General features: G+C 37.6%; 1 protein-coding gene and 1 long non-coding RNA gene across 2 annotated transcripts; both read right to left on the bottom strand.

The window, feature by feature from the left end:
- Positions 1 to 6,417: 6,417 nt before the first annotated feature.
- Positions 6,418 to 8,406, bottom strand: LOC103415371 (protein SHORT-ROOT-like). Its single transcript, XM_008353707.4, has one exon. The coding sequence runs from the start codon at positions 8,166 to 8,168 to the stop codon at positions 6,645 to 6,647; it is 1,524 nt and encodes a 507-aa protein (XP_008351929.4). The 5' UTR covers positions 8,169 to 8,406; the 3' UTR covers positions 6,418 to 6,644.
- A 6,072-nt stretch (positions 8,407 to 14,478) lies between these two features.
- Positions 14,479 to 16,655, bottom strand: LOC139192403 (uncharacterized). The gene is made up of 3 exons (XR_011576549.1): positions 16,309 to 16,655; positions 15,786 to 16,217; positions 14,479 to 14,942 (listed from the first exon to the last, which is right to left on the bottom strand). It is a non-coding gene; the product is annotated as an uncharacterized lncRNA (long non-coding RNA).
- Positions 16,656 to 19,274: the final 2,619 nt, after the last annotated feature.

Raw genomic sequence — 19,274 nt, 5'->3', positions numbered from 1 at the left:
TATAAAAACAATAGATATAGTGGATATGTATATATTGTTTATTAATTATTATTGTATTATTATTCTGTATAAAATTTAAAAATTTAAGTTTTATAGTATACTATAGGCAAAGAATGAGATTAAAAAATTATAAAACCTATTAAAAATATCAAGTAATTTAAAAATACCAAACACATTAAAAAAATTAGAATAATTATTTTACAAGTGTGGAAAATGTGAAAAAAAATATGCAAATGCTCGTAATCACATCCTCTATGCTTTGAGGATGGGTATATTATCGTTTGAATTTTTAAAACCATACAAACCCTCATGAATAGTATTTTTAAGGAAGTTCAAAATAAATAAAATTTCATAATCATTAATTTATAGGTTTGAAAAATGTGAAAGCATATATAAATGTACGCTTAGACGATGGTTACATGGTTGTTTTGATTTTTAAAACCCTCCAAATCTCACAAATAGTGTTTTTTTATTTGAGTACAAAATTAAAAAATAATAATAATAACTATTGTAGAAGTGTGAAAAATGCAACAAAATATATATATATATATATATAATCACTCATAATGACAAGCTTTACAACTTACATGAAGGGGTCAACTCCAAAATTTTAGTATTATGTTTTAAATTTTTTTGGGTCAAATTATGTTTTTCATTTTCATTATTTATTGATTTAAAATATATTTTTCTTAACAGGTAACGGGTCGGATCATATTACTTTATAATATTAACGGATCGATTTTGGATCGGGTCATATTACACGTTTACTTTAACGGGTGTTACACAACATGACCCATTAAGCTATCAGGTATGACACGAACAAGAGAAACACGACACGAATGTCAGGTCTACTATTTATACTTAAAACAGATACATAAATTGCAAAATAAAATGGCATATAGATTATTAAATATTAAAACATATTGAGAACATGAGGAGCAAGCATATACTGAGTGTTCATTTGAGTATTCAACAAATCTCATACAAATGAAAGAAAAAAATAGGTAAAAGAAAGTTATCAATTTTTTGTATAAGTGAGAGTCGTGACCTAGGCATGTGCCTAGACAGGTCTAGGCGGGATAGGCAGGCGCCTAGGTGCACTAGGTAGACTCCTTAGCAGGTCAAGGCACTCTTTCTAAATTTTCAAACGCCTAGGCATTAATCAGGCCGATAGCCAGCCGCCTAGCGCCTAGGTGGGGATTTTTAGAACAATGTATGCACATGACAAATCCCGCCTAGGCGGAAAATTTTAGAATAGTGTAAGCACATGCAAATTTTTTTTTTCTTTGATGTGAAAATAATACTCCCAACTCAATCAAAAGAGAAATGAATGATTGGGTCCAAAATAAAAGTACATTTCTTTAACAAAGGAATCGTCAATTATGTTTATATAACAAGACATTGCTTTAAGCAATTGACCTATTGGGTGTGAATGATGTCGGCATAATTTTTATTCTTATGACTATTATATTGTCTCGCTTAGTAGATATACTATAAGGGGTGCGTGGACTTCTCACACACCTTTTTAATTTTCGACCGTCAGATCGGATGAATTGAAGAATATCAACGGACAGAAATTGTCAAGGGATGTGTGAGAAGTAAAATGGGGTGTGTGGATATCACACCCCATAGTATAATCAAGAGAAGAGTCTTTATCTATCCACCTTTACATAGAGAAAATGTCAATACTTATAGTGTAATTATAGAGAGATTTTTTAATGTGGTTGAAATATTGAGCAGTATGTTATATATCAGTCATTATACAAGTGGAGAGAATTTTTTTTTCAAATGTTTCTCTATTTGCATAATAACGTATGTGTCGGTATTTCAGACACACTGTAATCCAATTACATAGAATATTTTAATTGTTGATTCGTTAAATCACACACTACTTTGTCTATTATAAACAACTGTAGTTTATAAAATGTGAATTCATGTCTACTTCAACAAAATAAAACTGGTTTTCTTTAGACCAGATACTATAACTTGTATGTTTTATGATTTTTTTAGTATACACCCTAAATTATAGTATAAAAAATCCCTAAATATATAATACATCATGATTTGTTAACTCAAAAAAGCATTACTACTATTATTTCTTAATTAACAGAAGAACCTTTATCAACCATTACACAGAGAAAGCTCAATTATATCGCCATCACTCCAATTTTTATAAATAATTGTTGTTCATGAGATTTGATTCATAATTAAGACTATATATAGTCATAATCATTCCGAACCCTCCCTCCCTCCCTCCTATACATATAACTTTGCTGACTGCTGTTTCTATAATGCTTCAAGGGCTATAAACCCTAAATCATCAGTACAATTCCTTGCAGTTAACAAGATCCTTTAGATATATGCATGAGAGTGGGTCTCCAGCCACTAAAATAAGCTCCTCTCATGTGAGTGAGGCCAGCCATATATGGTACTGAATTGGTACCCATGCAGCCATAAATGGTTGCATCAAAGTTTTAAGTTTTCTGAAGCATTCTACACTTGGAACCCTTTCGATTCAATTACATTAATATGTGTGTGTGTGTGTGTGTGTGTGTGTGTGTGTGTGTGTGTGTGTGTGTCATCCATATGAAAACTCATGGTCATGAGAGCTTGGTTGCATCAAAGTTTTAAGTTTTCTGAAGCATTCTACACTTGGAACCCTTTCGATTCAATTACATTAATATGTGTGTGTGTGTGTGTGTGTATCATCCATATGAAAACTCATGATCATGAGAGCTTGGCTTGCTTGCGCCATGTATATGATGTGATCATCTTCAACACGTTGCAAGTTGAACCAGCTGGTCCCGTTTAAAGTTGGAAAAAGGGCAACAGCTGGCCATGGGCGAAGTGATAAAAAGGAAGATTGAATCCATAGCTTAGTCTAAAAGGAGGGCATGGGCCAGCAACCACTTCAAGCATCTCTCTTTAAAATCACCCTAATGGGAAAAATACTATAAACAACTACATAGGTAACCAATCCGTTAATATGTCAGGCTGATAGACTTTGTGAGTATGTTGCTCTAATACCATGAAGAAGCTGAATTCCACCATAAATTCAATCGAACAAAATTAACATAAGGATGGTAATGCTAGAGAAATTAAATTTGCAAACTAAATGATGTATCACCAATAGGAAATAATTAAGCATGTAAATCACCACTTAAGTAATAATTCAAGGGTAATGCTAAGGAGATCAAATCTTTTAAACAAAATGATGTGTCACCAATAAGAAACAAACGCGTTAATCGACACTTAGTTAATAATCCAATCATATACAACCACATCATTTGGTTTAAAAAATTTGGTTTTCCTAGCATTACCCATAATTTAATCATCAACAATGGCATCATTTAGTTTACAAAATTTAGTTTAAATTTTTAATCTTCCTAGCATTACTCTTCTATTAGTCCTAACAGAGGAGTATTTTTGGCCATATTCTTTCGTTTACTAGCCAACAACAGAATTTTAAGATTTTAGGAACATTTTACTATGTTGTTTGTTTGATTTGTTTCCCATTTGCACATTTAGAAAATCTAGGGTCAAGAGGCACTAGAAAAGCCAAGCAACCTTTAGGGTGGTAGGGTTGTTATTTTTCACATACTTTATAATAAACTTTGAGACTTTGTCAATTCCTAAAGAATTCTAGTTTGCTATAAGGAAAATCTAGCGTGAGATGTTAGGGTTATTTCGTTCGATTTCTTTGTTCTTTATATCACGAATTCACGATGGCTCTGGGAGAGTGAAGGAAAAGTGAGCTTGTCCACGTGGAGGGGGGCAGTGGCGGATCCAGGATATTAACTTCGGGTGGTCCTAAAGTAAATGTTAAAAAAAAAAAAAAATTAGATGAAAACAACATTGAAACATTAAACCGTCACTTTCATTTATAAATGTTGGTACAAACAACACAAGTCTTGTTCTCCTAGACTCTAGGGTTCAAGAAAATCACGTTCACTCATCGTTTAATTTTAATCCTATGGTAGAGAAAAAAAGTAAAACAAAACTAAAAAAGTGTAAAAAAAATAAAAACTAAAAATAAGATGGTTATCTAACTGCCCTTAATAAGTGTTTTTATAATTAATACTAGCATATGCCCCACGGCAGTTCATCTTGGGGTGAGGCTTTGAAAAAAACTGTAAAATTTAGTTTGTGTGAATTTAATTTACTACCCATGATTTTATTTTGTGGTAGAACATATCTTTTTACCTTCTTTTGATCGATAAATAGGATTTCATTAATGTAGTGTTTAGATGAGTTGCTTTGGTTTTAGGATAAAATAAAATTATCAGGGCACGGATATTCTATATAACAGTGAAGATATGTTGGAGTTTGTGGGGTTTTAGTTTTAGAAGAGAAAAAATCTGACCCAAAAAAGGAGAAAAAAAATCAGATCTAAAAAAAAAAAAAAAAAAAAGGGAAAGCAAACAATTACGCAACCTTTCCCCAAAAGAAAAAAACAGCAACGCACCGTTTTATTAAAGTCAAGATTTTAAAAACGACAACGTGTTAGGTTAAAAGAGAAACAGAGAAAACAAGAGGACTCGTCTTCTTCGCGAGCTGCAGCCACTGCACCGTCGATTGTGCATATAAACCCAGCCAGCACAAACTGCCCAGATTACCGGGGGGTCCTCGAAGGTCCTCTCAAGCCTTTCTCCAGAACTTTGGAGGGTCCCGGGACCACCCGGATCCCTCTGTAAATCCGCCCCTGGAGGGGGGCAAGTCTCATCAAAAAATTAAGATACGCAACTCTTATTAAAAGAAGTTCCCACTTTAAATCTTTGTTATCCTTTAATAATTTTCACATTTCAAGTGTCCCCCCTCCTTGCCGCGGGCGAAAAAGTACATTTTCTTAATCGGTAATGCTAGAGAAAATAAATTTGTAAATAAAATTTTAAAAATTAAAAGAAATAAAAATTGATGATTTATTTATTAATTAAGTATTGATAAACGTGTTCATTCTTATTTATGACACATCATTTTATTTGTAAAGTTTGAGAGATTTTTCAATGTGACCGTCACACGAGATGGTACCACGTGTCCCTATATAAATGGTGGGTTATATATGTTAAAAGGTTAATAACTTAAAAATTAAAATTTTCCACCACTTGCATAAAAACACGTCTATGTTCCCGTTACAAATAAAAATTTCTCGTAAATTTTATCTCTAAATTTAATCTTACTTGCATTACCTTTCTTAGTCTGACCGTTAATATATACACCAATACCGCTTCCTCCACCACCACAATGACAAAGTGTTTGATTTTGATGGAGCTGGTGACTTTGGTGGGTGGGGGCCAATGCATGCAAAGGCAAAACAATCACACAAATGCAAAGTGTTTGGATGCGAAGCTTTTGTAAAAGGAAGAGAGAAGAAATTAAAAAAAGAAGGAAGCGGAGGAAGAAGAAGACCATATCAAAATCATAGACAGCGTGCTGCCCACTAAAACCTTATGCCATGCCACTATTGACCAAACCACTTTTTCCATGAGATTCCCCAAACACAACCCAACTCCCCAAACACAACCCAACTCCATGGCCGTCCTAAGATTCTATGGCACCAAAAATAGATAACGACCCTTTTATAATTTAAAGTTTAAACCCATAAATTAATTAAGTACTGAACACGCTTCCATTATATTAACATAAAGACCCTTTTATAAGTTCTTAATTATACTTTTAGCTGATCTCATCGCCCCCCACAACTAATACACCAAACCAAACCACCCCATTTCAATTTTGAACCTACATGCCAAAACAATTGAACCTAATTTATATTTGAATAAAAAAAATAAAAAAAAACAGAAGGTTTTGTCTGGTATTCAATTTAAAACAAGTTACAGTTCTTTTATAAATAATGATCTTTTAAAAATAATGACTGTAGTTAATAAATTGCTTAGTAATCATTAATTCAAAAGAAATTCAAATTTAAAAAGGATACCAAATAACCTCTTAATTTTGTAGTATTATTGTCTTAACTGAATAATTGTGGAGTAAACATAAAGGCAATGTCGAGAGCCAACTCTAGTCAAAGTTAGACCTAATTAGTAGCATGGAGATATTTTTTTTTATTACATAATATTGATATATTAACATTTGAATGTACTCCACTCATGCCACACCTTTTAAGCAAAAATCTCATGGATTAGTGGGAGTTTTCTTCTTTTTCTTTTTTTTTAATAGGGGATTAGCTAGTAGCTTCGCCACAGCACAATCCACTCTTCTGTCGGTCAAGAAGACTCACAGAGACATTTTAACCTCCATATGATCATCATTGTGCGATTCACTAGCAACATGAATCGACACATGATGTGTTGTGTGGAATACATGCCTAAAATTCCTCCCCAACCAACCACTAGGTCACCCCTGATGGTTGATTAGTGGGAGTTGATAGTGGATGATTTGCCCACAAGATGGTGAAAATTCAAAATCATAACCTATTTAATTTTCAATACAAATAAAGAAAAAAATACAAATAAATAATAACAAGTCGTCCATGAAAATTAAATTAATTTACTTAACTCTATTCAAACCAAAGCACTATTATCTCCCTCCCTCCCTCCCTCCTTTTTCAAACACAAGTACTCATTCCATGCACGTGCGAGAAAAAACCAAAACACGTGTGAAATATATGATCAACAACCACCGTATTAAGGCCTCCAAGCACTAGCCCAAACCACCGGCTGATCCTTCCACGACAAGAATATTCCGGCGATGGAATCCGTGCACTGTGTCATCGCCCAACCCTCCTTATACCTCCTCAACAAGGCGCGTACGTCATCACACACCTCATCACTGAACATCGCGGTACTAAACCCCGCCACATGCATACGCCTCGACCAGCGGGTGGCGGTCTCGCGCCGCTCCACTGACTCTGAAGGCGCGCAGGCCACCAAATCCACCACAGCTCGCCCGGCGGCCCGCTCGAGCATCAACCGCTCGTTGCTTGTCCTGGAAAAGCTCTCGTCCAATGCCTCGAAGTAAACCCTAAACCATCTCAAGCACTCTTGAAACCCATGAACGAAGTCAAGGCCGTCAACCCCAACATCGAGATCAGCCTCCTCCTCAACGAGAGTAATGATCCTCGGCCTCAAGCTCCGAAACGCCGAAACAAGATAATCGCGGCGATTTCCGACTGACTGAACGGAATGTAGAGTGCCGACGCAGTTGATTGCCAAGGCCTCATCGTCTCTGATATCCAACTCTGATAAATTCAGCTCGGAAAGATCGCCGGAGTGATGGACTGCGTTGAATTTGAAAGGCACCCCCATCAACCGGGCAAACTTTTCCATCCTCGCGCCAATTTCCTTCATTACTTTTTGCGCGGCTGCGCCGTCAGAACCGTCGTTGGCTCTGTTAGCCACAACAGTGGTGAGACGCAAGTGCGGCGTCTCATCAGTACGAGTTGCCAGCGCCTCGAGCAGAGTCGGCCACTGGGTGCAGTAAGTGTTGCTGATGTCGATTATGTGAAGCTTGGGCTCACCATCAAAGGCCTCCATGATCGCACCATTACACGCCACGTGTCCGAAAGTGGTCCAAGGGCTGACCTCCTGAAACTTGAGCACCATTTTTCTTGTGGACTCGAAGGAACACGTTTTCTCCGAGGCGGAGATTAGGGTTCGGTAGCAGCGGTCGCCGGAGTCGGTCATGCGGCTGAACAAGGCTTGTAGGAAATAGGAGGCGAGTTTCTGGTCGGTGTCGCCGTATGGACTGCCGAGCTCGTTAAGCATCCACATGAGCTGCTGGACGCGGGAGCTGTTCTTGTCAGCTATGGCTCTGGCGGTCTCCAAGAGGATTTCCGGGGCCCACTTTCCGTTGGAGAGCTCGAAGTTGACGAGGGAGGGGGAGAAGGAAAAATCGGCGGGGGTGGGAGTGGTGGTGGCGGTGGGGAGAGGGTTTGGGGTGGGAGGGGTTGGGTGGTTCGATGGGAAGTAGTGTTTGGAAGAAGACGAGGAGAAGTCTTCTTCATCCATGAAAAAGTTGAAGCATTCTTCTCCAACGTCGTCGTTTTGGTGGGGGTAATTAGGGTGAGGAGGGTTACTAAGGAAGGAGGATCTGGAGCTGCTGGAAGTTGTGGTGGTTGTTGTAGGTGTTAAGGTTTTGGTGGTGGTTGAGTTGTTGAAAGATTGATGGTGATCAGATTGGAGACTGACTAGCCTAAACAAGGTATCCATTTAACCTGCAAAGACCCACATCAATAAACTTAACTTTCGGAGAGAGAAAGAGAAAGAGAAGGAGAGAGAGAGTGTGTCTGCAGTCTTGGGTTGTTTGGGCAGCAGATGGATAGATAGATGGGTCTTTGTGTTTTTAACTGTGGGAGAATGTGGGATAGAAAATGATTAGAAGGTGGAGGAGGATATCTTCAAGTTGGATTTTAGCTGGGTTAATTTCAATAACATAACATAGGTATAGGACTAGGAGAGGGGAGGTTGTACCGTTGTAATATTGAATATGCATGACTTTATCAAAAATATAACATACTAATTTCCTACCTATAACTATGTATTATTATTAATAGATGAAATCTTTTAAGAATATATATGTAAATTATCTGACAACTTAACATGCTATATTAAACTTTAGTTAATTAGGTTAACTGTCTTAGCAAGAGGTAGATGTGGAGGTAAATGGGGAATCTTAAGTGGATAATATTTGCTTTTCCTTTGGTGCAATCGATGAGGAATATATGTGAATAGTGGGTTTCTTCTTTTCTAGCTTAGCCTATTCCATGAGGAATATATGTGACTATGCGAGTAGTGGGAATCTGATGGGTAATTTTTTTTTTCATTTTCTTTTTTAACATATATATGGATATGGTATTGATGGACGACCAAGACTTATTAAAAATATATATCTATAGAGGTTTTTTCGGTTAAAACATAGAAGGTGGAATGGACTATCTTGGTGGTGTTTTTACTTTTACGAAATAGAATTCCATCTGACAAAAAGACGAAGAAAAAAACTGAGAAAAAGTTAACAGGGTCTAGATCACCAAATGGCTAGTGGATTAGCTTTTCACTCTCTCTCTCTCATCTCTGTCATTCTGTTTCTCTCTCTAGAATAGTTTTGGAATAGTTTTGAGTGGGAGCAGGCGTGCCAATTGGGTTCTGGGGGGAGAGAGAGAGAGAGAGAGAGAGAGAGATGGAGACACCAGTAAAGCTGCCGGCGTGCATCATATCATCATCAAAGCCACCACCACAAAATATAATTAAAACCCACTCCTCAGTCCTAACAATCCCTGCCAAAATTCCCACCACATTCACCTTTGTTGGCTGTTACATTATTAACCCATACACCAATGTCGCATATCTTAACGTAGTAAACAATACCAAAATGTACACTTCACCAAAACCCGAGGGCATGCGTTTGCCCTTTCACTTCTTTTCCAACACACTTGCTTTTCTTTTTTCCCACTCAATGATCACGCTACATATTTGATTGTTTATAAAAACAAACATGCATGCTCTCTCTAATCTCTCCAATCCATAACACAGCTATAGCTACCCAACCATTATTATCGTTCATAGTTTTAGTTTCTCTCTTAAATCTAAGAATTACATGCAGTAACTAGCTAGCTAGTTAGCCAATATTTATCGGGTGATGTTTATATATGACTGCATGCACCAGAAATTCCCAAGTCCCCAACTTGATTTTTCATTGTCCTAACCCTTGTTGTCTTGAAGCTAAAACATAATTCCTTCTAGAGAGAAAATCTGTGCCCCCTTGGCCCCGAGATATATCTAGGCTGCTAGTTTCCTCAATTTCTAATATATATATATATATAAGATTAGGAAAACAATATATTTTTGTTCTTACGCCAATTATCAAGGGTGATGAGTTTGTATTTTGTAGAAGTCACAAAAAACAGGAATGTTAATGGATCCTTCCTGTTCTTCTTGGTTTCCTTCATGAATCATTAGGAAAATTCCATGCTTTGGACTACTCTTTGTCTCTTGTTGAGAAGTGGGTTTGAGGAATATTTCTTAGGAGGCATCAATTTTTTAAAACATACAAGAAAATTTTTCTTCCCCTCTAAAGTGTGGCCAACAGTCAAAGAAAATTTTTCTGTGGGAAAGTCGCTCAATTCCCAAGAATTAACAGAAGAGATAATATTCCCTATGAGGAGTAGTTCCGACCCCACTGGCAATATGGTAAAAAACTTCAAATAAAAAACGTTATACACAGTATTTAACATATTCCTAAAGTACGTTATTTGTTTGTATAACTATAACCCATCATGTCTATTTATCTTAATTAATGTTAGAGAAAATTTGATTCAGTTCAATAAACAATTTTGTTTTTCAGCTAGGGCTTGAGGCGGTTTGAGTTTGGTTCGGTTTTGAGTTCAATCTGCGCACTAAATGAATTGCATATTGTGACTCATAACTGATGTAATCAGTTAACTAATTTGTGGTTTAACATGCATTTTGTTGATGCACATCGGTTTGATTTTAAAACAACATAAAGTGTCAAGGTGTGACCTTTGAAATTGCTTCGGTTGCGAAGTGAAGATAATATGTAAGGAGATAGAGATCGAGAAGCAAGTACAAGATGTACGTGGTTCACCTTAAATTGGGTTACGTCCATAAGGGTAGATGAGCTCTCATTAATAATGCAGAGTTTACATGATACAAAGGTTTAAGCATAATCATTATTGGTAAGTTCTAAAAATTGAGTGAATAATTTAGGGATTAATTGTAGGAGAATGATCTCCTTTTATCATTGAGGAGAGTCCCATGTTTTCATCTGTGGTCAATGTGGGACTCTAAGAACTTTATTTTGATGTCAACACGTGTCACATTGTGATTGGTCTCTTGATTGGAGAGAAACTTATGTGTTTTGGCAAGGATGTCTCAACATGAGGTCTTTGAAGGTATTTAGTTGACCGATGATTGGTAATTACGGAATTGATGAAGTATGGTACTTGGTATCTACAACGTTGATCTATTTTGATACACTTGGATGACCAGACAGTCTCTTATTCGAATGACTTTTTACTGGGATGATTTGCAACTGCTGATTAAGAGATTGAGTGGTTCCGATTATGAAACTTTTACGGTTAAGGTACGTTATTTGCAAGTGAAGGAATGAGCTCAACTCCCCAAGGCAGAATACAAGTATTATCCCTACAATAATCTCATTTGTAAGGCCAAAGATTTCCTTTAAGCATTTTTCAGGGAAGCCAATGCAGTGGCTGATGCACACTCCGTAAGGTGATTTATTTTTTTTCTTCTAAATATAGAAAGTTTGGAATGCTAAAACAACACTACATTAAAATATATAATATTATATATTTATGTAGATATTTATTCTTTGTATTTAATTATAACCGGTTTGATTTGGTTAATCCACGGTTTGTGAAAATCAAAACTGCATACTAAACCGATTCTTCTGGTTTGGTTTGATTTTATAAACCTTAGGTTCTGAAATGCGCTAGGTGCTAGTCGAGTGGAAAGCAGAGGTCTAACTCCTAGGCCTGTAGGTAAGGCCTAGGCGGGGGCCTCACGGTTCTTTTTTTTTTAATTAAATTTAACATTTAAAATGTCTACTTATACTTTTAAAAAAATGTAATCATATTAGAACATGTTGAAAACGTGGGGAAATAAGTATATAATGAGTGTTAATCCAAGTATTCAATAAGTCTATTACAATTTATTCAAAAAGTCGAGGTGTCATTTCTTAATTTTCAAATACCTAAGGACGAATTGGAACGGTGGCCAGCCGCTTAGCGTCTAGTCGTTACTATGCGAGAACTTTTAGAACAATGTATAAGCCAAATGGACCCAAAAAAAAGACCCTAAAATAACATAAGTTAATTTTTCGGTTTGTTTACCCAACCCTAATTCCAACATAGGTTGTTGTACCTTATATTTTTTTTCCATACAAGTTAATAAAACAATTTTCATGTCCAACTAGGACTAAGAAAAATAATAGCCCTCTCAAAATAAAGTCAATATCACTCGATAAAATTCTCTTCATTAACCTGTCCTTAAAACCACACATGTTGATTGTCCTAGTCGTAGAACTGATGGCGTGTTTACCAACCGGGGTTGGAATCAAATGAAAGGGAATCATTCCTAATTGGAAGGATTCCAGTGTTTACCATCCATTTGGGAATAAAAATTTATGCGGGGTCCACTCAAAATCAGCAATCCAATTCCTAATATTCCCAGAATCAGACTACCGAACAATAGCTAGTATTCGGATTCCGGGACAAAGCCTTCATCCGAAATCGGGTTTTTTTACCCAAAACACCCTTATCTTCTTATCTTCTCCTCCTTCAACCTGCTTCTGTCCCTCTATTTCTGATCTTGGACCAACAAAATTTCCCCAACGCCACCGCCATCACAGACCGGGATCGTCGTTGGACCAAACTCCGACTAACAAGACTTCCACGATAGGTAATTATCGCACTTCAGTTTGATCTGAACCATGTTGCCAATGTTTATTGAAGCACAGTTAGGGTTTGACAGAAATGAATTTGGAGCAAAAACTTCAGGCCGCACCGGAGAAGATGAATGAGATGCAGATTCCGCATGGAATTTGAGAGAGAATACCTAAAATATTGAAAAGGAAGCAAAGATTCATGATGAAATCACAGAAATAGCAGGATCTGTGAAGCAAAAGCCCAGAGCCCTGTTGTGTTCTTCGTTTTGCTGGAGAACAATTTATATTCATTTTCTTTTATGGTAAATAGTATGCGGTGTGAGGCACACAAGTTTGAGTAGTTTAATTAATAAATATTTCTTAATTTTTAGGGTAAATAATTGTATTAGTTTTATATATACAAAATAATTGAATAAAATTAAAATTTTGTATATATACAAGGGTATTTTAGTAATCAACTTGCTTTTGATTCCGATTCAGGTAAATTAGTAAACAGCTATTACGGAATTTGCATCATTCTCAATCTGATTCCAGACAGTTTAGTAAACATCTTTAACAGGAATCTGATTCTGATTCCACCTCATTTCAATTCCTCCTCAATCCAATTCCTCCTCAATTCAATTCCTCTCAATTTGATTACGGATTAGTAAACGCGCCCTGAAAGTATTTCGTTGTTAATGCAGAGTCCTTTTATACCCATTAAAATAATATAGTTGTTTTGGGCTTAAATAGATGGACGTTGAGAAAGCCCATTAAAAGATGAAAAGATCAAGCCATGAGGCCTACAAGTTAGCCCAAAGAAATCATTAGATAGAACACTATCGCAATGACGAAGATGACCACCAACAGGGACCGCTCTTGGTCTTGGATAGTTTACCGACAGAAAGAGACGAGTGTAGAACCTAAAATACTTTCCAATCGCCTAGGGTAGTTGGTGGACTAAACAACTTTCTGGCACAGAACTCAAAGGACAGATCTATCCACACGTCAACTTCGAGCCACGTGTTGACCATCAACGAGAAAAGATGTCTATCAAGTGACACAAGTTCTGTCAGGCTTAGCGCTTGGGTCAAAGTGATTTTTCAACCACTCTTGGATGAGCGCCGCACTCGAGATGCGTCGATCCGGAAAGTCATGCAAGTAGCTACGTGTAAATGACACTTCCTCTCCACGTATTAAGTGGATAGTGAGGAGGTAGCTTATAGGTGGTGCCTACATGCTCAACCCATTTATTGATGAGAAATTTTATTTGAACCCATATAACTTCTTTCTACACCAACTTAAACTTTAAAAGTGAATTGATTGTTATTTACCCTATTGCATAATTACCATCAAGTTCAAGATGAAATTAACAATAAAATTAAAATTTCTCAATAAACTCACACCTAATAATCAAACCCTACTATCACATCAAACCCTACCATCACAAAATATTTATCATACGTTCATTCTTGCTAAACCTCTAAGATGCTCTCATAGAGAGAGAGAGAGAGAGGAAAAAACAAACTCTTTTTGATTGATGAATAATGATTTTGAAGTTTTGAATCCTCCAACTAAGGTATAAATCGATTTATGAAAAATTCTTTTCATTTGATTTCAATTTTTTAGGATTTAGGACAACATCATCGTATTTTCCAAAGCATAATTACTAGCAGAAACATATATGTGATTTAAATTTTTTTTTTTTTAATCATCTATATGGGACTAAGCAGAATTAGCAGATGAGGGATTATTTAAAACATTTATGAGATTAAGAAAAATTAGCAAAAGAGGATGAAGCATGTGACAAATATGTGAGAGATCTTTACACTTGTAATGAGTTGCAAAACACTGATTTTGGTTTTTATTTCCTAAATGGATGTATAGACAAATTTATATATTGAATTAGGTTTGTGAGAGTAGTTTAGGTAGTAAAGTTCGGTTAATAGATATTGATAGTTTAGTTAAAAGTAATATGAGTGTAAAAAGTAAGTTGAGAGTAGAAATAGGTTATATGGGTTCAAATAAAATTTCCCTTTATTAATAGGAATGTGAGAGAATTAAAGATCCATAACTTTTGGGGCTCACTATTTCCCTTTATTAATAGGAATGTGAGAGAATTAAAGATCCATAACTTTTGGGGCTCACTAAAAGCCTATAAAAAGGGGCTGAGTACTCCTTATAAGTGGTTGGATCCGCAAGAATAAAATTACAATACATTGTTTTGAGAGCTATTGCAATCCACGTCAAATATCTATCAGACCACCATAGTGGACTATGACACACCCCGACCCGAGTCAGGGCGTGCTGGCCGTCACATGAGGGTGACGTAACCATATACACAGTATAAAAGCAATAAAGATAATAGAGAATACGAATAATTAAAAACCAATTCATAAGAGTACTAGCTAAGATAAGTGCTAGAAAGTGTGTGAATACACAATCAGAGCATAAGTAGCCTAAGTTCAGTCCAGAAAATAAGTACTAATTAAACGACACCTAGGGATGTCGTACATTATGATAGTTTGTCAGAACCTCCATTCGATCCTCGTGAGCCACCAACGAACAAGCTTACCTAAAACCTGGAAGGGCGCAAAACAGACAATGTGAGTGGGCAAAAACAAATGTTTTCAAAATCATTTCATTTCTCAAAAGTTCTAACCCCTCGCCGTAAAACATGTAAATTTTTCCCAGAAATAGAATATAAACATAAATATGTATATCTATATATATGTCAATTCATGCTTCACATATTCATAATCATAAGTATGCCATGCCAATATATAAACAAAATAAGTAACTCAGGCGAGAATAAATTCATGGGAATTAACATATTAGCCGGAATCCCTGTAGAAGTCTGTACGGCTGAATTCATAGCTCATTAGTCGATCTAGCCGGAGTCACTACAATGACCTATACGGCACTACACTGCACACAAGTCAGAACCACTAAAAGGGTCTGTACGACAAGACTGGGTGTAATAAAATTATGCTCAATACTACGCTCTCATGATAGCTGGGCGATAAGTCGCTAGTCACCTACGAGTCGAAACCACCTATGATGGTCTGTACGACAAGACTGTGCACCTAAATTGGATCCAAAGTGAGCATATGGTGCAATAGGTGACATTATATACAGGCATGTGTCATATCTCTGGCTAAATCACAATCACCCTAGGTGCAAGTTTATGAGCTCTATGCTTCGCAATTAATCACAAACGTTAATCACATTTACAATTCATAAACTCACCTGGGCTTACCTGAGCGTCCACAGCACCACAATCATATATTATGCATCATATACTAATTCATATCTAGAAAATAAATATATATGCATGGCATTTCAAAGCATACTTTCATTTAAACACATTTTCTGGGAAAATATCAAGTATATAAGTATATACTGAAAACCAAAAGCCCACTCACTGGTATGTCGAAGGGTCGTAACCCTCAAATCGCCCTTGATTGCGCTCGTCCTCGGGATAAGTCTCTTTTATATGCGAAACAACTATAAAAAGGTTAATTTAAAGCACCTAACCAATACTAGCTAATAACTTCTCATACATTGCTCAAATGGGATGTTTGAATATACCAACGTGATCTACACAACTCCACGAACATCCCCATATTTTTAAAATAATTTTCCGACCACCACGCACAGCCACGCGTCGGCAAGTGCACAGCAACACGCGCGGCCACGCGCAGGGAACCCTAACGGAATTCCTAACTGCCGTTAGGAATATTCCGTCCAAATTACCTGACGCCGTTACTCTCCATTAAGAATATTTCGTCAACTTTGACAGAATATTCTTCTGTCTTCTCCGGTGAACCTCGCCGGTCGTCGCCGTCGCTGGAAAACTGGAAAATGATTAAACCTTGATATCTCAATCATTTCTCAACCAATTTTCATGCAATTTGTACCAAAATGAAGCTAAGAACACAATCTTACCAATTTCAAGTTCCAAAAATCACGGAATCTCGACGGAGATAACTCGATAATCCGACCAAAACTTAAAACTCGTTGTTCTCCACTTCCCGACGTCCAGTTAGCTTGGTTTTTCTTCTCCGAGCTTCATAAGGATGCTCTAAAGCTTCCTACAAGCTTGAAATCCTCAAAAATTAATGCATTTACGACTGCATGAACAATGCTCAATTCGGAGGGTGATGGTTTCTCGGGAAAATGAGGGTTTCACGTCCAAAGAAAGGTATGGATGATTTCATGACGATGAGATGAAGATGATGATGCTAACCACAAACTCGATCCGTGCGTGAAATGGAGGTTTCAATGGTCGTCCGTACAACTTGTACGGAATTTGCAGGAAAATCCAGAGAGAGAAGGCACGGGAGAAAGGGAGAGATTTTTGGGTGTGTGTGTGTGGTCCTCACACTAACACATCATCAAACAACATTTTTACAACACCAACCATAAAATATCTAGGTCTAAACTTGACCAAAATAAACTAGGGCAATAAAAATAAACCCAAAATTTTTGCCCAAGTCCAATGACTCGATCCATCCCTCAGGGGTAATTCCATCAATTTGCATCATCGAGAATATAATACAATAAGTTCAAGGATTGGCTGTGACAGACTAACCCATTTTTAATGGTGAACCACTTAGACCATCTCCAAAGGAGATGTCAAATCCTAAATGGAATGTCACGTAATAAAAATTGAAGGCAATAGAAGCTCAAACCGATATGCCAGTCCTATGTGGATTGATATATTTATTGTGCGCTGCCAATTTTGACATATGAGAAAATCTAATGTCGGTTTTTTTTAAATGTTTTGTTGTGTGGGTCCTAATAATGCACCAATCATAAATCATGAAAATTAGTTTTTATTTATTTGTTTTTAAGAGTGGGTCCTACAAATATTAATTGAATAAGAAAAAATATATGGATTGGAGCAAAAGAAAATTTTACATTGCCTCATAAGCCTTCAAATTTACATTTGACATTTTTTTGGGGTTAATGCTAGAGAGACCGAATTTTCAAACCAAATGATATGCTTATTTATAATTGGGTTAGCTTAAGGGGTAATGCTAGAGAGACCAAAACTTTTCAACCAAATTTGTAAACTAAATGATGTGGTGGTTAATCATTGAATTATTTTTTAAATGTTGATTAACGTGCTTAATTCCAATTGGTGACACATCATTTAATTTACAAATTTGGTTTAAAAATTTAGTTTATCTAGCATTATTGTTTGGGCCCAAAATAACAGTTTGGGCCGAGTGTAGGGTCATTCTCGGCCCGGAAGGCCTTGCAACAAGAATACCATGGATCGTTCAGTACGTGGGCCTCCAAACCTAGGTCGGCTAGGTCATAACGCAAGAGGTCGAATCCTAGTGCAATAAGGAGTCTCGGCAGGACCCGGAAGTGAATCCGGCTCAGTTAGGGACTAGGTTCACAGTCCTAGTGAAGGTAGGACTGGTCGAGTTGATGCTGATCAGGGGAAGAAAACCTAGTCCGAGTAGGTTTTTAACTCGACCTTGGGGGGAGCCATTGCTATAAATAGAAGAGGTTGCACATCCTTCAAAGCCCTTGCAAATCAATACAAAATTGCCCTGCGCAAATTCTCACAACTTGTGATTTTTCTTTTTCCTTTTTTCGCTGACACATCTTCTGTTGGCATCAACAGCACTGTGGAAGCAACCGGTGATATCTTAAGTCGGCATAGATAGCTCTGTCACCGTAGAGTTAGTCGGTCTCGCAGTATCTTCCGTTGGCATCAACAGCACTGCGGCGAGAACGGTTGATTACCTATCCAAGTCTCGGTCGAGAAGGGTTTCTAAATCCTTATTGGTCGAGGTCATCTCATCAGCCTTCTCGGCGAAGTGAGGTGTTACAGTTATTACATTCGGCACATTGAAAGCCGAATTTGATATTGAACTTCGTAAGAATAGTAACCTTGTCTTCAGGTTCGAGAGCCCAAGAGGCCGAGACGTGTTCCTTTCTCGGCCGCAATCGCAAGACGCAGAAGTCAGTAGCGCGACCCAACGCAACATCAACAAATTTACTCCTCGGCCGAGCTCAGCCGACGAGTTGGCACGCCCCGCATTCACCGAATGACGTAATTAGCTCATTAATTACTCGGCCTGCGCGCCACGTAGGCTTTGTAGTTTCTAGGGTCAACATTTTGGCACGCCTAGTGGGACCCAGTGCTAAACTACGAAGTTCATGCCAATTGAAACACGATCGGTAAAAAAGAAAACAGCTATGGGAAAGTCGACAGCCGATTTGCCGAGTCAGAGCATAGGACAGACTGTGCCACAGGCGCAGAATCCCCTTAGCACTGCGACACCTGAGTCCACGAGCGCGACTCGCCGAGAGAAAGAAGTTAATCTCGGCGGTCAACTCCGTGGTTTAGAAATCCCTAACAGAAACACATGCGTTCTCAATGAAGGGATAGTAGAGGAGTGTGACGAGGATGGTGGTGAAGGATCTTACCCACCAACGAGGTCGTTTCTCCGAAAGCGACTAGACGAGCAATCTCGGTCAGTCGAGCAGACGTTCAGTCGAGGCATTGACAAGTTGCATGACGCGATACTCAGTTCCAATGATCGACAAACCAGGTTGCTCGAAATGCTGGTCAGTAAAGTTGGTGGCAGCAGGCCTTTCGAGCTTCTCCAACATTGTCCACCAGGAAACAACCCGGTACCGATTGTACCGGCCGAGCCTATTCCTGCTCCGTTCAAACCAATTAACTTGGAAAAATGAGGAGGGTCGAATAGTAGGTCAGACGGAACCGACCAGAGGATCGAAGCAACATCTGTTGATATGACCGAAGTTCAGCGGATGATCGACTCGGCCATGAAGAAAGGGCCGAAGTTTCCCAAGTTTATTCATCTGTACCCAGCTTCCGTGGAAACGTTTGGATACCCGAAAGGTTTCAAGATCCCAGATTTTAGTCT

The sequence above is a fragment of the Malus domestica genome, chromosome 15, assembly GCF_042453785.1.
Source record: "Malus domestica chromosome 15, GDT2T_hap1".
NCBI lineage: Eukaryota > Viridiplantae > Streptophyta > Magnoliopsida > Rosales > Rosaceae > Malus > Malus domestica.
This window is presented reverse-complemented; position numbering and strand designations above follow the sequence as displayed.

Excerpts from the sequence above, each read along its gene's own strand:
- LOC103415371 (XM_008353707.4), bottom strand. The coding sequence starts at position 8,168 with ATGGATACCTTGTTTAGGCTAGTCAGTCTCCAATCTGATCACCATCAA.